The 14,428-nt window shown below is 47.5% G+C and overlaps 8 protein-coding genes and 1 non-coding gene across 9 annotated transcripts; 4 read left to right on the top strand and 5 right to left on the bottom strand.

The window, feature by feature from the left end:
- Window positions 1–64: 64 nt before the first annotated feature.
- Window positions 65–515, bottom strand: V1508DRAFT_431593 (uncharacterized protein; the record flags this gene model as incomplete). Its single annotated transcript, XM_066941932.1, has 2 exons — window positions 65–418; window positions 480–515. The coding sequence occupies 2 exons, from the start codon at window positions 513–515 to the stop codon at window positions 65–67; spliced, it is 390 nt and encodes a 129-aa protein (XP_066796946.1).
- A 1,474-nt stretch (window positions 516–1,989) lies between these two features.
- Window positions 1,990–2,578, bottom strand: V1508DRAFT_352018 (Smg-4/UPF3 family-domain-containing protein; the record flags this gene model as incomplete). The annotated part of the gene is made up of 2 exons (XM_066936838.1): window positions 1,990–2,200; window positions 2,253–2,578. 2 exons carry the CDS (start codon window positions 2,576–2,578, stop codon window positions 1,990–1,992), a joined length of 537 nt encoding a protein of 178 aa, XP_066796945.1.
- Window positions 2,579–2,761: 183 nt separating this feature from the next.
- On the top strand, window positions 2,762–4,684 carry V1508DRAFT_414202 (Metallo-dependent phosphatase-like protein). The gene is made up of 7 exons (XM_066939893.1): window positions 2,762–3,165; window positions 3,279–3,317; window positions 3,452–3,534; window positions 3,582–3,649; window positions 3,708–3,781; window positions 3,832–4,121; window positions 4,174–4,684. Exons 1-7 carry the CDS (start codon window positions 3,057–3,059, stop codon window positions 4,429–4,431), a joined length of 921 nt encoding a protein of 306 aa, XP_066796944.1. The 5' UTR covers window positions 2,762–3,056; the 3' UTR covers window positions 4,432–4,684.
- Window positions 4,478–6,032, bottom strand: V1508DRAFT_383912 (uncharacterized protein). Its single transcript, XM_066937757.1, has 2 exons — window positions 5,777–6,032; window positions 4,478–5,718 (listed from the first exon to the last, which is right to left on the bottom strand). The coding sequence occupies exons 1-2, from the start codon at window positions 5,938–5,940 to the stop codon at window positions 4,779–4,781; spliced, it is 1,104 nt and encodes a 367-aa protein (XP_066796943.1). The 5' UTR covers window positions 5,941–6,032; the 3' UTR covers window positions 4,478–4,778.
- A 459-nt stretch (window positions 6,033–6,491) lies between these two features.
- V1508DRAFT_414195 (mitochondrial 37S ribosomal protein uS19m) lies at window positions 6,492–7,136 on the bottom strand. Its single transcript, XM_066939892.1, has 2 exons — window positions 6,933–7,136; window positions 6,492–6,871 (listed from the first exon to the last, which is right to left on the bottom strand). The coding sequence occupies exons 1-2, from the start codon at window positions 6,973–6,975 to the stop codon at window positions 6,642–6,644; spliced, it is 273 nt and encodes a 90-aa protein (XP_066796942.1). The 5' UTR covers window positions 6,976–7,136; the 3' UTR covers window positions 6,492–6,641.
- A 204-nt stretch (window positions 7,137–7,340) lies between these two features.
- Window positions 7,341–8,159, top strand: V1508DRAFT_352176 (uncharacterized protein; the record flags this gene model as incomplete). Its single annotated transcript, XM_066936848.1, has 1 exon — window positions 7,341–8,159. One exon carries the CDS (start codon window positions 7,341–7,343, stop codon window positions 8,157–8,159), a length of 819 nt encoding a protein of 272 aa, XP_066796941.1.
- Window positions 8,160–9,713: 1,554 nt separating this feature from the next.
- Window positions 9,714–12,973, top strand: V1508DRAFT_414191 (E1-E2 ATPase-domain-containing protein). Its single transcript, XM_066939891.1, has 2 exons — window positions 9,714–9,974; window positions 10,030–12,973. Exons 1-2 carry the CDS (start codon window positions 9,796–9,798, stop codon window positions 12,671–12,673), a joined length of 2,823 nt encoding a protein of 940 aa, XP_066796940.1. The 5' UTR covers window positions 9,714–9,795; the 3' UTR covers window positions 12,674–12,973.
- Window positions 12,913–14,117, bottom strand: V1508DRAFT_414187 (transcription initiation factor TFIID 23-30kDa subunit-domain-containing protein). The gene is made up of 3 exons (XM_066939890.1): window positions 13,571–14,117; window positions 13,453–13,517; window positions 12,913–13,400 (listed from the first exon to the last, which is right to left on the bottom strand). The coding sequence occupies exons 1-3, from the start codon at window positions 13,961–13,963 to the stop codon at window positions 13,085–13,087; spliced, it is 774 nt and encodes a 257-aa protein (XP_066796939.1). The 5' UTR covers window positions 13,964–14,117; the 3' UTR covers window positions 12,913–13,084.
- Window positions 14,118–14,315: 198 nt separating this feature from the next.
- V1508DRAFT_t33 lies at window positions 14,316–14,402 on the top strand. The gene has a single exon. It is a non-coding gene; the product is annotated as a tRNA-Thr (tRNA).
- Window positions 14,403–14,428: the final 26 nt, after the last annotated feature.

Here is a 14,428-nt window from a genome sequence, read left to right as displayed (position 1 = left end):
CAAACTCCATCGTGGAACATTTTCGTTATTATTCCTATTACTCCGCAAGACGACTGACGACCGCCTAGCACAAGGCGTCGAGCGCACAGCATACGCACAGCGCTGCGCAACATCCCATCAAGCAATCCATGTTATCGTCCTTTCGCTGCGGCTGCTGGACGTAGACTGGGCCGCCCTGAGGAGGGTATCCGCCCTGCTGCTGGGGAGGATAGTAGCCACCTTGCTGCTGCGGGGGAGGATAGTATCCGCCCTGCCCCTGGCCCATATATGGCGACCCTTGTTGGGGATATCCACCGCCCTGGTAGTACTGCCCTCCGTAAGCTTGCTGCGGCTGCTGCGGATACGAGTTGTTCGCGAAGCCTCTGTCAGACGGACCTTGTCCCGGTGGAGGACCGGGGGGAGGACCGTAGTTGTCGTACTAATAGATGGTGTCAGAATATCATGCCCATAATTGTTCAAAGAACAGGAATAGCACTTACACTCGACTTCTGGTTGTGGTATTCAGCAGCAGACATTGTACGCTTGGACCTATGCGTAGGACGGCAGATCGGAAAGAGAGGACGTCTTGTTGAAGCAAGTGGTAATCGAACGTATATATGGAACTAGGCGGGGTGGCACAGCCCCGATGGCATCCGAGGCACCGCCACAATCGTCATCTTGTCGTGGTTAGCCTGTGGCGATACAGACCCTAACCCGCTCTTGTGCTTGCGCGGCCCATGCAACTCTCGAAACGGCGCAACTTTTATACTGGGTCCTTCACATCAACTAAATGGACCAAATCGACAATAAAATTTATACTACAAAACATATCTACAATGCAATCAACCAATCGTTTGCAATCCTTGAAAAATAATAAATAAGTCGATGCATAGCAAATTTAAATTACATATCCAGCTACAGCAGTGATCTTAAACGCTCACGCACGCAAGATGCAACAATCAGGTATATGCCTATACACAATTTGAACATTACCTCTGGCAGGAAGGATGTCATGATGTCGATGGTGGGCCGCCACCGCCGGCACCGTCGCTACTGCCACGATTACTTCCGTGACGCCGTCTACCTCCGCGATGACTACTACGTCCGACTCCTCCACTTGCTCCACTAGGTCCATCCAGCCCTGACGTTGTGGCACTCCCTTGTTCTGCTGGAGCAGCAGATGTAGTCCCATTGTTAGACGGCTTACTGCTCTTACCGTCTGCCTTTCCACCCCGCCCGCCCCCTCCTCTCCGATGCCGCGACTGTGACTTTTCATTACCAGGCGCAGATGCGTCGCTCACTTTCCCACGAGGCGCCCCTATGCCGGCAGGCGTTGGGTCCTTCGGAGCTTGTTGAGATGGTGTCCTAGCCGTGAGTTGAGGAAGAGTAGCTATTGGCGCTGGAAGTACCAGAGGCGCAGGAGCTGGAGGCCGGCTTGATGTAGCTTGGACCGACACGTTTTGTACGCCGGCTGCCGAAGACTGCGGGGTCAAGATCTTCGGTTTAGGGGCCGGTACAGACTGTAGAGATTGTGGGTCCTTCCTTTTCTTGTCTCGGCCTCCTCGACTCCGATGCCTACTCTCTTTACCAGCATTAACTTTCTCGCCACTCGACGAAGCAACAGTGCCAGATTCTGCAGATCCCGATTGAGGAGACGCTGAATTAGAGAGAGTATCTGCTGCTGCATCAGGCATATCCCTTTCTGCTCCCTTCTCGGATCCCTTATTCTTCTTGCTCTTTTCCCGTTTCTTCTTTTCCTTGCTCCCTTTCTCTTTCTCCTTCTTGCCTGATCTTGAAGCGGACCCGCCGCTCGATTTCTTAACCAACTTCATCGTTCGGAGATATTCAATTAACGGCGTCGTCTGCACTCCGGTCGACCCTTCTCCAGACTCGGTCAAAGGAACTGGAGGTGCAGCAGGGACTTGCGGAGCCGACAACGACTCTTGAAAGGCAAGAAATTCGGGATCTGCAAAATTATCAGTATGTATCTTTCCCTTATCCAACAACATGCTAACCATTATCTATGGTATCCTGTCTTGCATCTTTCTTGACTTTTATTTTCGGAATCTTCTCGAAGGGCGCAAACTCGATTTGCATCGCACTCTCGTTGCCTTTCGTATCTTTCACGACCTTTCCTCCAAATGCTTTGTTAAACGCAATTAACGACTCCAGATCCTTAAATTTCGCATAGGCTCGTGAATATGTCGTTGGCGCAGATTTACTATTTCGCCGTTAGTCACACGTGTCATTATCATTTCTATAATATAGCGTACCTCCTATGCACTTTCCCCTGAACGTAGTAACTCCACTCTACAGTTTTCGGATTTATATACTCTGCAGTCACAGCTTTAAACTCGGCTTCGGAATATAACGGCGGTATCCTCCTAATCACGAACTTTGTTTTCACATTCGCATCTCGCTTTTGTTGCTGCTGAACCTGCCCGGTAGTAATTGATCCGGCCCGAGATCGGCCGCCTCTTGTCGCCGATGCTGATCTGCTTGTAGCTCCGGATCTACTTGGCGTTGATGATTCAGGCTGAGAATTTGACGATGGCTCTGTAGCTTGCGGCCGCGCGATGAGAATCTTTCTGGTTGCCATGAATAGCAGTCAGGTATCGTCCGGAGGTGTTAATTCTTCAGAGACCGAGGGCTTAGAAAAACTCTCTCTCAAATAGATCCGACATATATCGATCACCTAGGTGTCCTATTCAGAAAACTCGCTTGGCCGACTGCTCAGCGACAGCAAGCTTCAGATGTGGAATTGGGGTCATCATGATGAGCTTGTGTGGGTAAGGGCTAAGACAACCTGTGCGTGAGGAACACAACCGCATCGAACTACAACCCAGCAACTTGGCGGTCTAACATTACATATATAAGCAACTCACCGGCGACCTACCATCCTGCGTCTCACGCGCAGATAATAACAATAGACCGCAGATTAAGCTCGGTATTTTCTACAGTGGTGCAGAATCGTAGATTGCCTATTCGCACATCGCAATTTGTGCACGCGGCCTTGCCTACGTCACGTCACCGCTCCAAGGAATTTACCACATTTTCCTATATAACATTAAGTCACAATGGCGCGAGGTCCGGACGAATGGCTGGAGATTACCAAGAAATGTCAATATCTTCCCGAGAATGAGATGAAGCAATTATGTGAGATGGTGAAGGAATTACTAATGGAGGGTATGTTGGTAGTCGATATATTTCGGGCTTATTGGAAATGGAATACCGGGGCTCGCCTCTGCTGCAAAAAAGTTAGCCGGAAATTGCGATGGCTCTGACTAATGGTGATGTAGAGTCGAATATTCAGCCAGTCAGCACACCGGTGACAGTCTGTGGGTATGTACTGGCGCTTGTGCTCGGTGTGTCGTCGTGATTTTTGCTAACATCATTATAGTGGTACGTTACATGTCGGATCAGAGTACTTGCGGTTAGAATTTATTTGAGCAGATTCTCACATGATTGGCAGATATTCACGGTCAATTTCACGACCTGCTGGAACTATACAGAGTTGGAGGTGGCCTACCCGACAGCGTCAACTACGTCTTTTTGGTATGCAGTAATTTACATGCTATGAAGTAGATACTAATGCACTGTAGGGCGATTTCGTTGACCGAGGGTATTTCAGTTTAGAAACATTCACTTTGTTGATGTGCCTGAAAGCCAAGTAAGTTGTTAACATTAGCAGCTATGACAATTGCAATGTCCGTTGCTAATCTTAGCAGGTATCCGCAGCGATTAACACTTGTTCGCGGTAATCACGAGTCCCGACAAATTACACAAGTCTATGGGTTTTATGGTATGTACTTTGCTTCCCTCGTCTGTTTCACAGCATCTAATAATTTACAGAGGAATGCCATAACAAATATGGTGGTGCAAGCGTGTGGCAGTATTGCTGCCAAGTTTTCGACTTCCTAGCTCTCGCAGCCATTATCGACGGCCGGATTCTGTGCGTGCACGGCGGTCTGAGTCCAGAGATCCGCACGCTGGATCAGATTCGAGTTGTTGCTCGTGCGCAGGAGATTCCACAGGAGGGTGCGTTTTGCGATCTCGTGTGGTCGGATCCGGATGACGTTGATACATGGGGTGTCTCACCTAGAGGAGCTGGCTGGATTTTCGGAGCGAAGGTTGCCGCAGAGGTATGCTCCGGCCTTTTCCATTCGTCTTGTGACACTTGGCTGACATGTCTAGTTCAATCACGTCAATGGTTTGCAATTAGTCGCCCGAGCGCATCAACTAGTCCAAGAAGGTTTCAAATACCACTTTGAGCAAAAATCTGTCGTCACAGTCTGGTCAGCGCCAAATTACTGCTACAGGTGCGGTAACGTCGCAAGTATCATGAGGCTCAGCGACGATAATTTGAAACCCGAATTTGTCATTTTCAATGCAGTTAATGATGACACACGTCTTATGCCCCAACGGAGTCAGAGGTCGGAGTATTTCCTGTAAATCGTTATTATGCTCATGGATTTTTACGGTATACTATGAGTGGTTACTCTAGACTGTGATATAGTAGCTGGCTGGCAATAGTGGAAACCTTGTCTTTGGTTCTGTAATGTACGCCGTTTCTGTTTGTCGTTACTTCCTTTGGTATGCTAGTGGCAGTTTTGTTTGTATCTTCGCATGTTTTATGAGTTCATTCACGATTACGCTTCTAGCAAATTCTATTAGAAATAGAAAACCATGTTGTCTAAACAAACCATTACTGATTTTACTCTACAACCCACCCATAACAATAACAAAACGCTTTTGCAAACGCAAATACCCCAGTAGCGCATCGAATCAAGCGGCTCTGCTCACAATCGCGCAACATGGTTTTTGTACAACTCCTTAGCCTCCTTCCAAACTCTAGCATTCTCGCGATCAGGAAGCTCCAACAGCGAGGGCATCAATGCGGCGGAGAACGCTTCGCTGGCCTCACGAGGCAACATGCTAGGGAGATGATCGATCGAGATAACCGAGAGCCTGGGTCCATTTTCTAGCTCCACTGGCACAGTGGGCTCCTTGAATGTTGTGGCAACGGTGTAAACAGGTACAGGGTTGAACGGGTTCGTGGTATCTGCTGATACATCGACAATGACCGATAGCTTACGCTCCGAGGTGTTCAGAGTCTCCATGGTGACAAACGGAGGGATTTGCTTGGAGAGGTAAATGCAGTTAATAAAGACGTCAGATTGCACAATTTCCTCGAACGGACCACCCTTCGCCGTCTCAGCCATATCCCACTTGATGATATTCTCCTCTGGCAAGCCGACCTTGCGGATGAGATCCACCGCACCAGAGCCACATCGGCCGAGCGCGCCAATGACGAGAACAGAGGGGAGCTTCACGCCAGTTCGCGAAACAGCGCTCTCAACAGCCTTCTTCACGTCCGCAACAAGCGCAGCCTCGTTAGGGTACCACTCAACCTCAGACAAAGGCTCCTCGTGCTCAAGTTGCCACGCCCAGTTGAGCAATCCTATAGCCGCCCCGGCAAATCCGGCGTGGAAGCCGAACGCGGCGACGCGACGACCCTGATCGTCCGTCAAGAACTCAATGTCGTACAGAGTACCGTTGCCGTTGTGGTATCGGCTCAAGACGTCTTTCCAGCCAGCTTGGTTCTTGTAGCAGTGAGCAAACTGAATGTGCTCGTGCACAAGAGGGAAGGACTCCTCGGGAAGCTCCTTCAGACCGATAATTAGTTCGTCCTTGGGTGCTGAAGGCCAGCTGAATTCGTCTACAAGAGGCGCACCAATGCTACATCGAACTTAGCCAGGTTCTTTCAATTACTATATATCTAACGAATGTGTCTTACGCTTCGAATTCAGCATCGTCAAACACGCGCTGACTAGAGCGCTCAACTATGACATTAAATCCAGCATCGATAAGCTGCTTCGCAGTAGTAGGCGTCAGAGCAGATCGGTGCTCAAGTGGCTTCGACTCGGCACGCAGATGAAGAGTCACAAGAGCTGGCGACATATTGCACTGTTATGGGATCTAGCTAGTAAACGCAACCACCGAAATCTCAATTGAAGAAAGTTGTCGTGATGAGGCGCAAGAATATGAAGTTCGGAATGGGTCAGTAACGGCTTATAAACTTTTTTTGGTGATTTTTTTCACGCCGCACGATTTAATAAGAGTAATAGGCGTGCTTGGTACAACATGGATTCGTTACTATGCCCCTGCCAACGAGACGACAATTTAAGAAGCAATTATTGTCGTACTTATACTTAAGTAGGATCGTGTAAAACTGTTGCATCTGTGAGTCTATTTACAAGTTATTATCTAAACTCCGAGTATCCTACACAGGAAGATACAACAGCATAAGACGTATTCACAGAGACCAGTTTAACAACATAATACCAATCCTTAATAGGAATATGCCATTCTCGTTTTACGCTGGTATCCTAGACTAATGCCACTTGACATAGAAATCTCTCTCAAACCCAGTTCCGATGCTGAGAGTGATTGCGTACGTGAGACCCGACTCCAAAAAATTTCAGCAATAGAGCATGAGGGAAGAGTCCATATGTTCGAATAGTATGCATTGCTAACTCCAAGATTCTTAGTCTAAATATGAACAAATTCCCATATACAGTGCCCAATAAATAATATACACATCTCCGCTATACTACTGTCGTACTAGACATTGTACTCGATTCATGTCACGCCTTGACGTCTTACTTATTCTCACTCTTGAACGAGAAACGTTTTCTAGTCGGCACGAATTCACCGAGCTTAAATCCAACCATCTCTTCGGTAATCTTAAACGCAAAAAACTCTATGCCATTGTGAACTTGAAACGTCAGACCGACAAATGATGGAAGAACCGTGCAAGATCGAGCAGCGGTCTGGACTGGTATGCCCTCGGATTTGGCTCTGGAGATGGGAAGTGGCACAATATTTGGACCTGTTGTAGACCCACATCAGCAATCTGCGAATGGTTAAGTAGAATTGACACATTAAAGTACCTTTCCATGCTGAACGCCTTAGTAAGACAGTCGCGGCACGCATTGTGAATAATCTTCAGTGGAAAACGCCTCGCGTCCAAATCACCTATGAATGGTCTATTACCCTTAATCACGGGTGATAGAAATCAACCACAATTTAATTGATCCTTCAGCCTGTGATTAATAACTATTGTCGACGACAGGGGGTTCCGAGTTTAACATTCGTTGCGCATGATCGGGATGAAAATTCTGTACGTTTTCGATTAAGGTTTGGATATGGAATAGGGTACTGAGTAGTCATCAGTGTGCGTTCTCACTGCAGTGTTTGCTATACTCTCCGTCATCAACTACGAACTGTACGAATCCATTATTATTAGATAGAGATTTGATAGATATTACTAGTACTCCAGTTCTCCAAGTATAACGACAATGCAGCAGCAACATCCAATCTACGCTCTTCTCTCTCTTGTCAACTCCCCCGCGGCTGCCGCAGACCTCGTCACTCGGGCGACATCTGCACCAGATCTTTTCACATTCGCGTATCTCCTACATTCTCCAGCACTAACAAAACATCTCCGCGCAGGAGACCAGACGAAGCAGTACATCGACCTCCTCCGCCTGTTCGCGTCCGGCACATGGCAAGACTACGTCGCAAACCAATGCTCGCTGCCAGCTCTCACGGACACACAAACTATAAAGCTCAAGCAGTTATCCTTAATATCGTTGGCGAGTGAATCGCACACGTTGCCATACTCGACATTGTTGTCTGAACTCTCGTTGCCGGACATGCGAGAGTTGGCTTCGTTGGTGGTATCCTGTATCTATGCGAATCTGATATCCGCAACACTCGACACGCGAGAGGAATTAGTTCATGTATCGGCAGTAATCGCGGGACGAGATGTGGTCGACAAGTCAGACATGTCCCGACTGAAGAGCGCAATTGATACATGGGCAAGTCGTTGCGCTGAAACAATTGAGGATTTGAATAACGAGGCAAGGAAAGTTCGCGAGAAGGCCGTTCAAGAAAGTAAAGACGTTAAGGAATATAATCGAACGGTTGAAATAGTTAATAAGCAGTTGATGGCACCTGGCGGGAAGGATTCAGGAAATGACACGCCGGGTGCTGAAGATGGACCTGGTGAGGCTATGGATATTGATGAGACGAGCCCAATGAGTGATTCCAGTATTAGTACAAAGAAGCGGAAGTCAGTAGCTACGCTCGTCAATAGTTTTACCGAAAGAATCTAACCAGAGAGATAGGCAACGCACTGCATCCTAGATATTCAGATTGGATCGACTGATATTATGGATTGTATAATATAGATGGCATTGCATCAAAGATGTCCAAATTCGTCTAGGAGTGATTGCATGAGAAATATTACGAATTACTCTTGCTTGAGTATTGTGTATCCTGACCGTACCTCCTACTAGCTTTTAGCGGCGAGAATAGGGTTGAGCTGGGGTGGGTTCACCAATGTCGACCGTCGTCGGTCCGCTAATTCGAGAAGGACCTTTCAGTAGATTTGATTAAAATATATTACTATATGTATAGAATTATACATGTTAGACAAAATCCAACTGAAACCTACGGCGATCTCTGATCTCCAGCAGCATAGATACCCCGAACCGATTGCCATGTCTCAACCTTCTGGCATGCTTGCGGTCGGGCTGTCCAGTGTCGCAAGGTGTCTCAACACCGGGAGATTCTAAAGCCTTCAGCACCAGAATGTCAGCCAGCTAAGTGCCCAAGTTGATAGTCAATGCACTTATTCTACGTTGTGTTGGATGTTGTGTTGGATGATGAAGTGGCGTTCCATTGAACGGCACCTTATTAAGCAAGCTCGCGCTGTTCAAAGGCTGCAAGACTTTGATAATGCAAAATACTATCATGTAAATGCCAGTACGAACAGATTACACTAATGTACTACACGTACAATCAATAGTTCCGATAATAATGTGTGTCCTTACCGTGAAGCCGAATAAAGGAGGAGCAGTCATGAGGATCTGCAACCGTACTTATTACTTTTTTGTACGATGACGAATGATTCTGCCATAGTATAAAGCGCAGCTCCTGTGGCAGAGGCTCGAATTGAGACCCTAACCGGATTCCTTATTTTAGTGCTCCGAATGATAACGGTTCTAATTGCCAACAAGGAATATGAAATGACTTGGCAACATTCTAGGAGACTATATATTTGCAACAAGACTGGTGGTCAACTATAGATTTGACATAACTTACATTTAAGTCGGTTAGTAATGATAGAAATTTCTCTACGCATCGATTCAGTCGGTTTGCGCTGTAGATCGCAGTAGTAGCCGGTCGGTGGAGCACAGACGACTCAACGCATGCCATTTTTGTAGCGGACTACAGACCTAGAATGCAAGAGATGCCGAGAACTGCTAATATCGAATATATACTATATATTACAGGCCAACGGGTCTGCATCCGGCAAGATTAATGCATGGAGCCCCAGTTTGCGAGAAAGATTAATTTTATCCTGCTCAACTGAATGGGAATCAAACGTGGGCAATTCTTCGTCATAGTTTACATCGTCTGACGGGGTTTACTTCCAGCCCTTGAGCAATTTACCAATTCACTCCCTCGGAAATAAAAGAATGGCTTAGTCAGATGCCCCTGCGCCACATGCGCGCCACTATATCGGTTCCGAGCTCCACTGCTATTAATGTACGGATAGCGTTGTAAACGTCAATGCTCCTATGGCTTATCAGATCAATGACGCCACTAGTCAAGCCTCACCCGTCAAGCCTCTTCTTGGGTTGCGCAATCCGGCTGGACTTTAGTTCGTCAAATACCGGCCAGCCGAACCACTCCTCTCCTGTTCCCCTACTCCAGGCAGTTTCTCTGTCATCTGATCGGGCCACGATGACCGTCACGTCTGTGTTTGCTGTGCAAGGCATGACGTGTGGTGCGTGTACTGCCGCTATCAACTCTGCGGTCGAAGGTGTCGCCGGTGTTAAGTCTGTCGCGGTTTCGCTCATTACAGAGCGCGCATCCGTCGTCCACGATGTTGAAGTTGTGTCTCCCGAGCAAATCAGAGAGGCGTATGTGCTCCTGTGTCTTCTGTTTCCAAGCTGAACCGACTGATATTGTGCATAGAATCGATGACTGTGGCTTCACTGCCCAACTTTTATCATCTCAAGCGGACGAGCCGGCTTCCGAAGTTTCCGACACTGCCGATATTACGACGAAACAGCGATCAGAGACTATTTACATCAAAGTGTTTGGGATGACATGTTCAAATTGCTCCACAACCGTTGAACGTGCTCTACGCTCCGTCCTGGGTGTTCAGGAGGCACTGGTTGCCTTAGCCACAGAAGAAGCGAAGGTAAAATACGATCCATCACAAGTGGGTGTGAGGGATCTTGTCGATGCGATCAACGATACTGGATTTGACGCACTCTTACCCGACATGATGGACAACACTACACAAATACAGTCTCTTGCACGGACGAAAGAGATCCAGAACTGGCGACGTGCAGCGCTTCAAGCTTCTTGTCTCGCCATACCTATATTTATTCTAAACATGGTCCTCCCATACTGGTTTAGAAAGTACGATTTTGGTAGATGGACATTTATTGTCCCCGGATTACATGTTAGAGAACTTCTTTCATTTGCTCTTGCGACTCCAGTTCAGTTTGTTATCGGCAAGCGTTTTTTTGTGTCAGCATACAAATCTTTGAAACATGGGTCACCCACCATGGACGTCTTAGTATCTCTGAGTACATTCACAGCTTATATATTTTCTTGCTTCTCTATGCTGGTTTCAATTGCGACTGCATCCGAAATGCCGCCACATACTGTGTTTGAGACGTCGGCGATGATTATTGCATACATCACGTATGGCAAATATCTTGAAAACCGTGCAAAGGGCCAGACTTCCGCTGCGCTCTCGAGACTACTCTCCCTCACACCATCGATGGCTACAATTTACGCGGATCCGAAGAACGTCGCCGTCAATGCTGCTGAACGTGAAATTCCGTCCGAGCTTATACAGGCGGGCGACATCGCCATTTTGCGACCAGGTGCCAAGGCACCAGCTGATGGAATCGTTGTCTCGGGTGACTCATACATGGATGAGTCTTTAGTCACCGGCGAGCCGATGCCGGTTGAAAAGCACATAGGATCAGCTATTATTGGCGGTACTATCAACGGCGTTGGACGACTAGATTTTCACGTTACGCGCGCGGGTAAGGACACCCAACTTTCTCAGATCGTAAATCTTGTTCAGGATGCGCAAACTACCCGTGCACCGATTCAGCGATTTGCAGATCTTGTGGCAGGAAAGTTTGTTCCTATCGTCATTATTCTTGCTGTCGTTACTTTTGCGGTCTGGATGGTTCTCTCACATGTTTTAAGCACACCGCCTGACATCTTCGAGTCGTCAGAAAGCAAGTTCATGGTTTGCTTGAAGCTCTGCATTTCCGTTATTGTCGTCGCTTGTCCATGCGCTCTGGGATTAAGTACGCCCACCGCAGTCATGGTTGGTACTGGCATCGGTGCACAGAATGGTATACTTATCAAAGGTGGTCCTGTCCTTGAGCAAGCCACGCTTATCACTAAAATGGTCTTCGACAAAACCGGAACTCTAACTATCGGTAAGATGTCTGTCCTTAGCCATAGCAAGACTCCTCTATGGGAAAGCTCGGCATACAGACAGAAACTCTGGTGGCGAATAGTTCGCGCTGTGGAGGGCGGCAGTGAGCATCCCATCGGCAAAGCTATTGTGGCAGAGGCGAACCTTGTTCTTGGAGAGAATGACTCCGAAAGTACTTCGAAGGATCAGAGCGATGAACTTCAGACGTCCAACTATGAGACCGTCATGGGTAGAGGTATCCGAGCGATTGTCCAGCATGGGACTGAACCTTACACCGTAGCAGTGGGAAATGTCCAGTTCATGACTGACAACGATATCGATGTCCCGTCCTCAATTCTCAAGGCGTCGACTGAAACTACGGCAACAGATATTTGTGTCGCAATCCAACGCACCTTCGCTGGCGCCATCTCCCTTAACGACATAATACGAAAAGATGCTAGAGGCACCATTCTTGCGCTCGAGAAGATGGGAATCAACGTTGCTATGGTCACTGGAGACCAGCGACCTGCAGCTCTCCGTGTTGCCCGCGAAGTTGGAATTCCAGAGTCAGAAGTTTGGTCCGGTGTGACCCCATCTGAGAAGCAGGACATCATTCGCGCTATGCAGATAGAGTCACCAGATGCGGTGATCGCGATGGTTGGCGACGGGATCAACGATTCACCAGCACTCGCGACAGCGCATATTGGTCTCGCAATGGCAACAGGCACTGATGTCGCCATTGAGGCTGCAGATATCGTACTCATGCGGCCGGATACCTTACTGATGGACGTGGCGGTTTCGTTGTCGCTTTGCCGCGCGATATTCAACCGTATCAAGACGAATCTCATCTGGGCTACAATTTATAACTTCGTGATGATCCCATTCGCAATGGGCGTGTTCCTGCCACTGGGTTGGTCTCTGCCACCTATGGCAGCAGGTGGTGCTATGGCTCTAAGTTCGGTGAGCGTTGTTGCTTCGTCACTTGCGTTGAAGCGATGGAAACGTCCACGATGGGCTACCGAGGAAGGTAGATTAGACTTGGATTCGTCAAGCAGGTTCAGTTATCGATGGAACTTCTTCCGTAGAGAACCTGTTACCGACACCGGCGACAATCTACCATTGTCGCATAATGGCTATGCTCAATTAAGCGGTACAGACGCGGTATAAAAGTAATTTGTATTCAAAAGTGCTTGGAATTTCATTGGATATTTTAGACTATATGTAGTGCGTATAGACAAATTGTTTAGGAGTTGTCGTGTTTTCTTGTCATTGTCATTTGTTTCCGGGATTCCAAACCAATGACTAGTATTAATAATTGATTACTTACGCTTTCGTTGAGCATGGGAGATGTCTTTCATACATACGAATCGAACAGCTTTCGTTCTTGATCGGGGCCCAAGGTGTTGCTGTTTATAATCCGCATCACTACTGTAATACGATTGTGAGTAAAATAACATATGATCGAATTCTACAATTACATAAAGTACATTATAAATACCAATTAACATCCCATTCCTATACAATTTCACACAAAGTAGTCACCAACATTCGATCATATCCAACCCATCTACTAATATTTCACCTATAAAACTCCGGTCGATGAACATTAACGCCGTACTCCGCCAACGCACTCGAAAGGTCTTCCATCGTCAAAACAACTTTACCGCTACCGCTACCACCACCGCCTGCACTACCACCGCCTCCAACACCACCGACGCCGCCGCCACCCCCACCGAATCTCGGCGGCATACCGGCACGGAATTGGCCTGCCCCGGCTGCTGGATTGGAAGATGCTGACCCCGCGGACCAGGTAGATCGAATACGAGAATATTGGTATGCGTCAGTTGCAATATCTGACACAAACTTCTGGGTAGCAAGCGCCAATAATCGTTTGCTATGTCTATCGTTAGCTCGAAAGAAGTGTTTAAACGAGACAATTCGCATACATCCGTATGTCTGACGATTCAAATCCAGCTTTCATTAAATAATAGTCCGTCACAGCATCAGGAATCTATCATCTAGTTAGTTCATTATCTCGACGTCTGCGCATGAATTGAACCATACAATTGGCGCAAACTCTTCCATCATGCCAAGAAATTCCTTTAGGCTCTTATCCCTCCTGGCACCTAATCCCGGAATCACAGGCATGGCAGCACCAGCATTCTCCCCGCCCGCACTGTCAAAGACCGGTATTTCAACTCCATTAACGGTAATCATCTGCACCTCTCCGGGATCGGTTGCCACAGCCACCGTTGTAGCCGGATCTTGCGGTGGCATAAAATCCATATCAACTTCTAATTCCTCTAAGGGCATATCTCTGCCAGATGTATCCCCTGCCTGTGCATCTATCGTCTCCTCCGTGTGAGCTGGGTCTGGTTGAGGTGACGACGCGTCTTCTTGACCATCTGCATCCACATGTGACGTAACCGCTGGACCTTGCTGTGGTGAATTCAACATATTATCGATCGTTATTATCCCAGTGAAGGCAGTGGAATCAATACCGTCGAAAGAGCCTACTAATTTGGAAGAGGTAATGTACGGGGTGGTTTTAATCACAGAACCTTCCCGGACCCTATGTTCTTAAAATGGTTCACAATGTGCCACAACACATCGCCGCCGCCGAAATTTCCACAATTTACTTTCCGCAACTCCTGTTCCTCTTCTATATCGATCTCATTACTCAGACAATATATCGAATTGAAATTCTAGGTATTGCGCTACACATTGAAACTTGGTTCTCTTTAGTCGCCAAACCCTATCCCCGACGTTATCACAATCATGACATATTTAGTGTTTCTTGTATGCACAAGCCTCTTTGGCCAAGTTGGTAAGGCGCTGCACTCGTATGTTTCGACGTGTAATGCAGCGATCGTCGGTTCGACTCCGACAGGGGGCAAATAATTTTTGTCATTTGCGGTTGAT

The sequence above is a fragment of the Lipomyces doorenjongii genome, assembly GCF_038497915.1.
Source record: "Lipomyces doorenjongii strain NRRL Y-27504 unplaced genomic scaffold V1508scaffold_14, whole genome shotgun sequence".
Lineage (NCBI taxonomy): Eukaryota > Fungi > Ascomycota > Lipomycetes > Lipomycetales > Lipomycetaceae > Lipomyces > Lipomyces doorenjongii.
Note: the sequence above shows the minus strand (reverse complement) of the source record. Positions and strands in the feature narration are given on the sequence as shown.

Coding starts and splice junctions, on each gene's coding strand:
- V1508DRAFT_414191 (XM_066939891.1), top strand. CDS start 9,796: ATGACCGTCACGTCTGTGTTTGCTGTGCAAGGCATGACGTGTGGTGCG. Junction 9,975..10,029: donor CCCGAGCAAATCAGAGAGGC/GTATGTGCTCCT, acceptor TATTGTGCATAG/AATCGATGACTGTGGCTTCA.
- V1508DRAFT_414195 (XM_066939892.1), bottom strand. CDS start 6,975: ATGCGTGCCGCGACTGTCTTACTAAGGCGTTCAGCATGGAAAG. Junction 6,872..6,932: donor AAGGCGTTCAGCATGGAAAG/GTACTTTAATGT, acceptor GGTCTACAACAG/GTCCAAATATTGTGCCACTT.
- V1508DRAFT_414187 (XM_066939890.1), bottom strand. CDS start 13,963: ATGTTGAATTCACCACAGCAAGGTCCAGCGGTTACGTCACATGTGGAT. Junction 13,518..13,570: donor TGGAAGAGTTTGCGCCAATT/GTATGGTTCAAT, acceptor ACTAGATGATAG/ATTCCTGATGCTGTGACGGA. Junction 13,401..13,452: donor GAATCGTCAGACATACGGAT/GTATGCGAATTG, acceptor CGATAGACATAG/CAAACGATTATTGGCGCTTG.
- V1508DRAFT_383912 (XM_066937757.1), bottom strand. CDS start 5,940: ATGTCGCCAGCTCTTGTGACTCTTCATCTGCGTGCCGAGTCGAAGCCA. Junction 5,719..5,776: donor GACGATGCTGAATTCGAAGC/GTAAGACACATT, acceptor AGTTCGATGTAG/CATTGGTGCGCCTCTTGTAG.
- V1508DRAFT_414202 (XM_066939893.1), top strand. CDS start 3,057: ATGGCGCGAGGTCCGGACGAATGGCTGGAGATTACCAAGAAATGTCAA. Junction 3,318..3,451: donor CAGCACACCGGTGACAGTCT/GTGGGTATGTAC, acceptor CATGATTGGCAG/ATATTCACGGTCAATTTCAC. Junction 3,535..3,581: donor GCGTCAACTACGTCTTTTTG/GTATGCAGTAAT, acceptor AATGCACTGTAG/GGCGATTTCGTTGACCGAGG.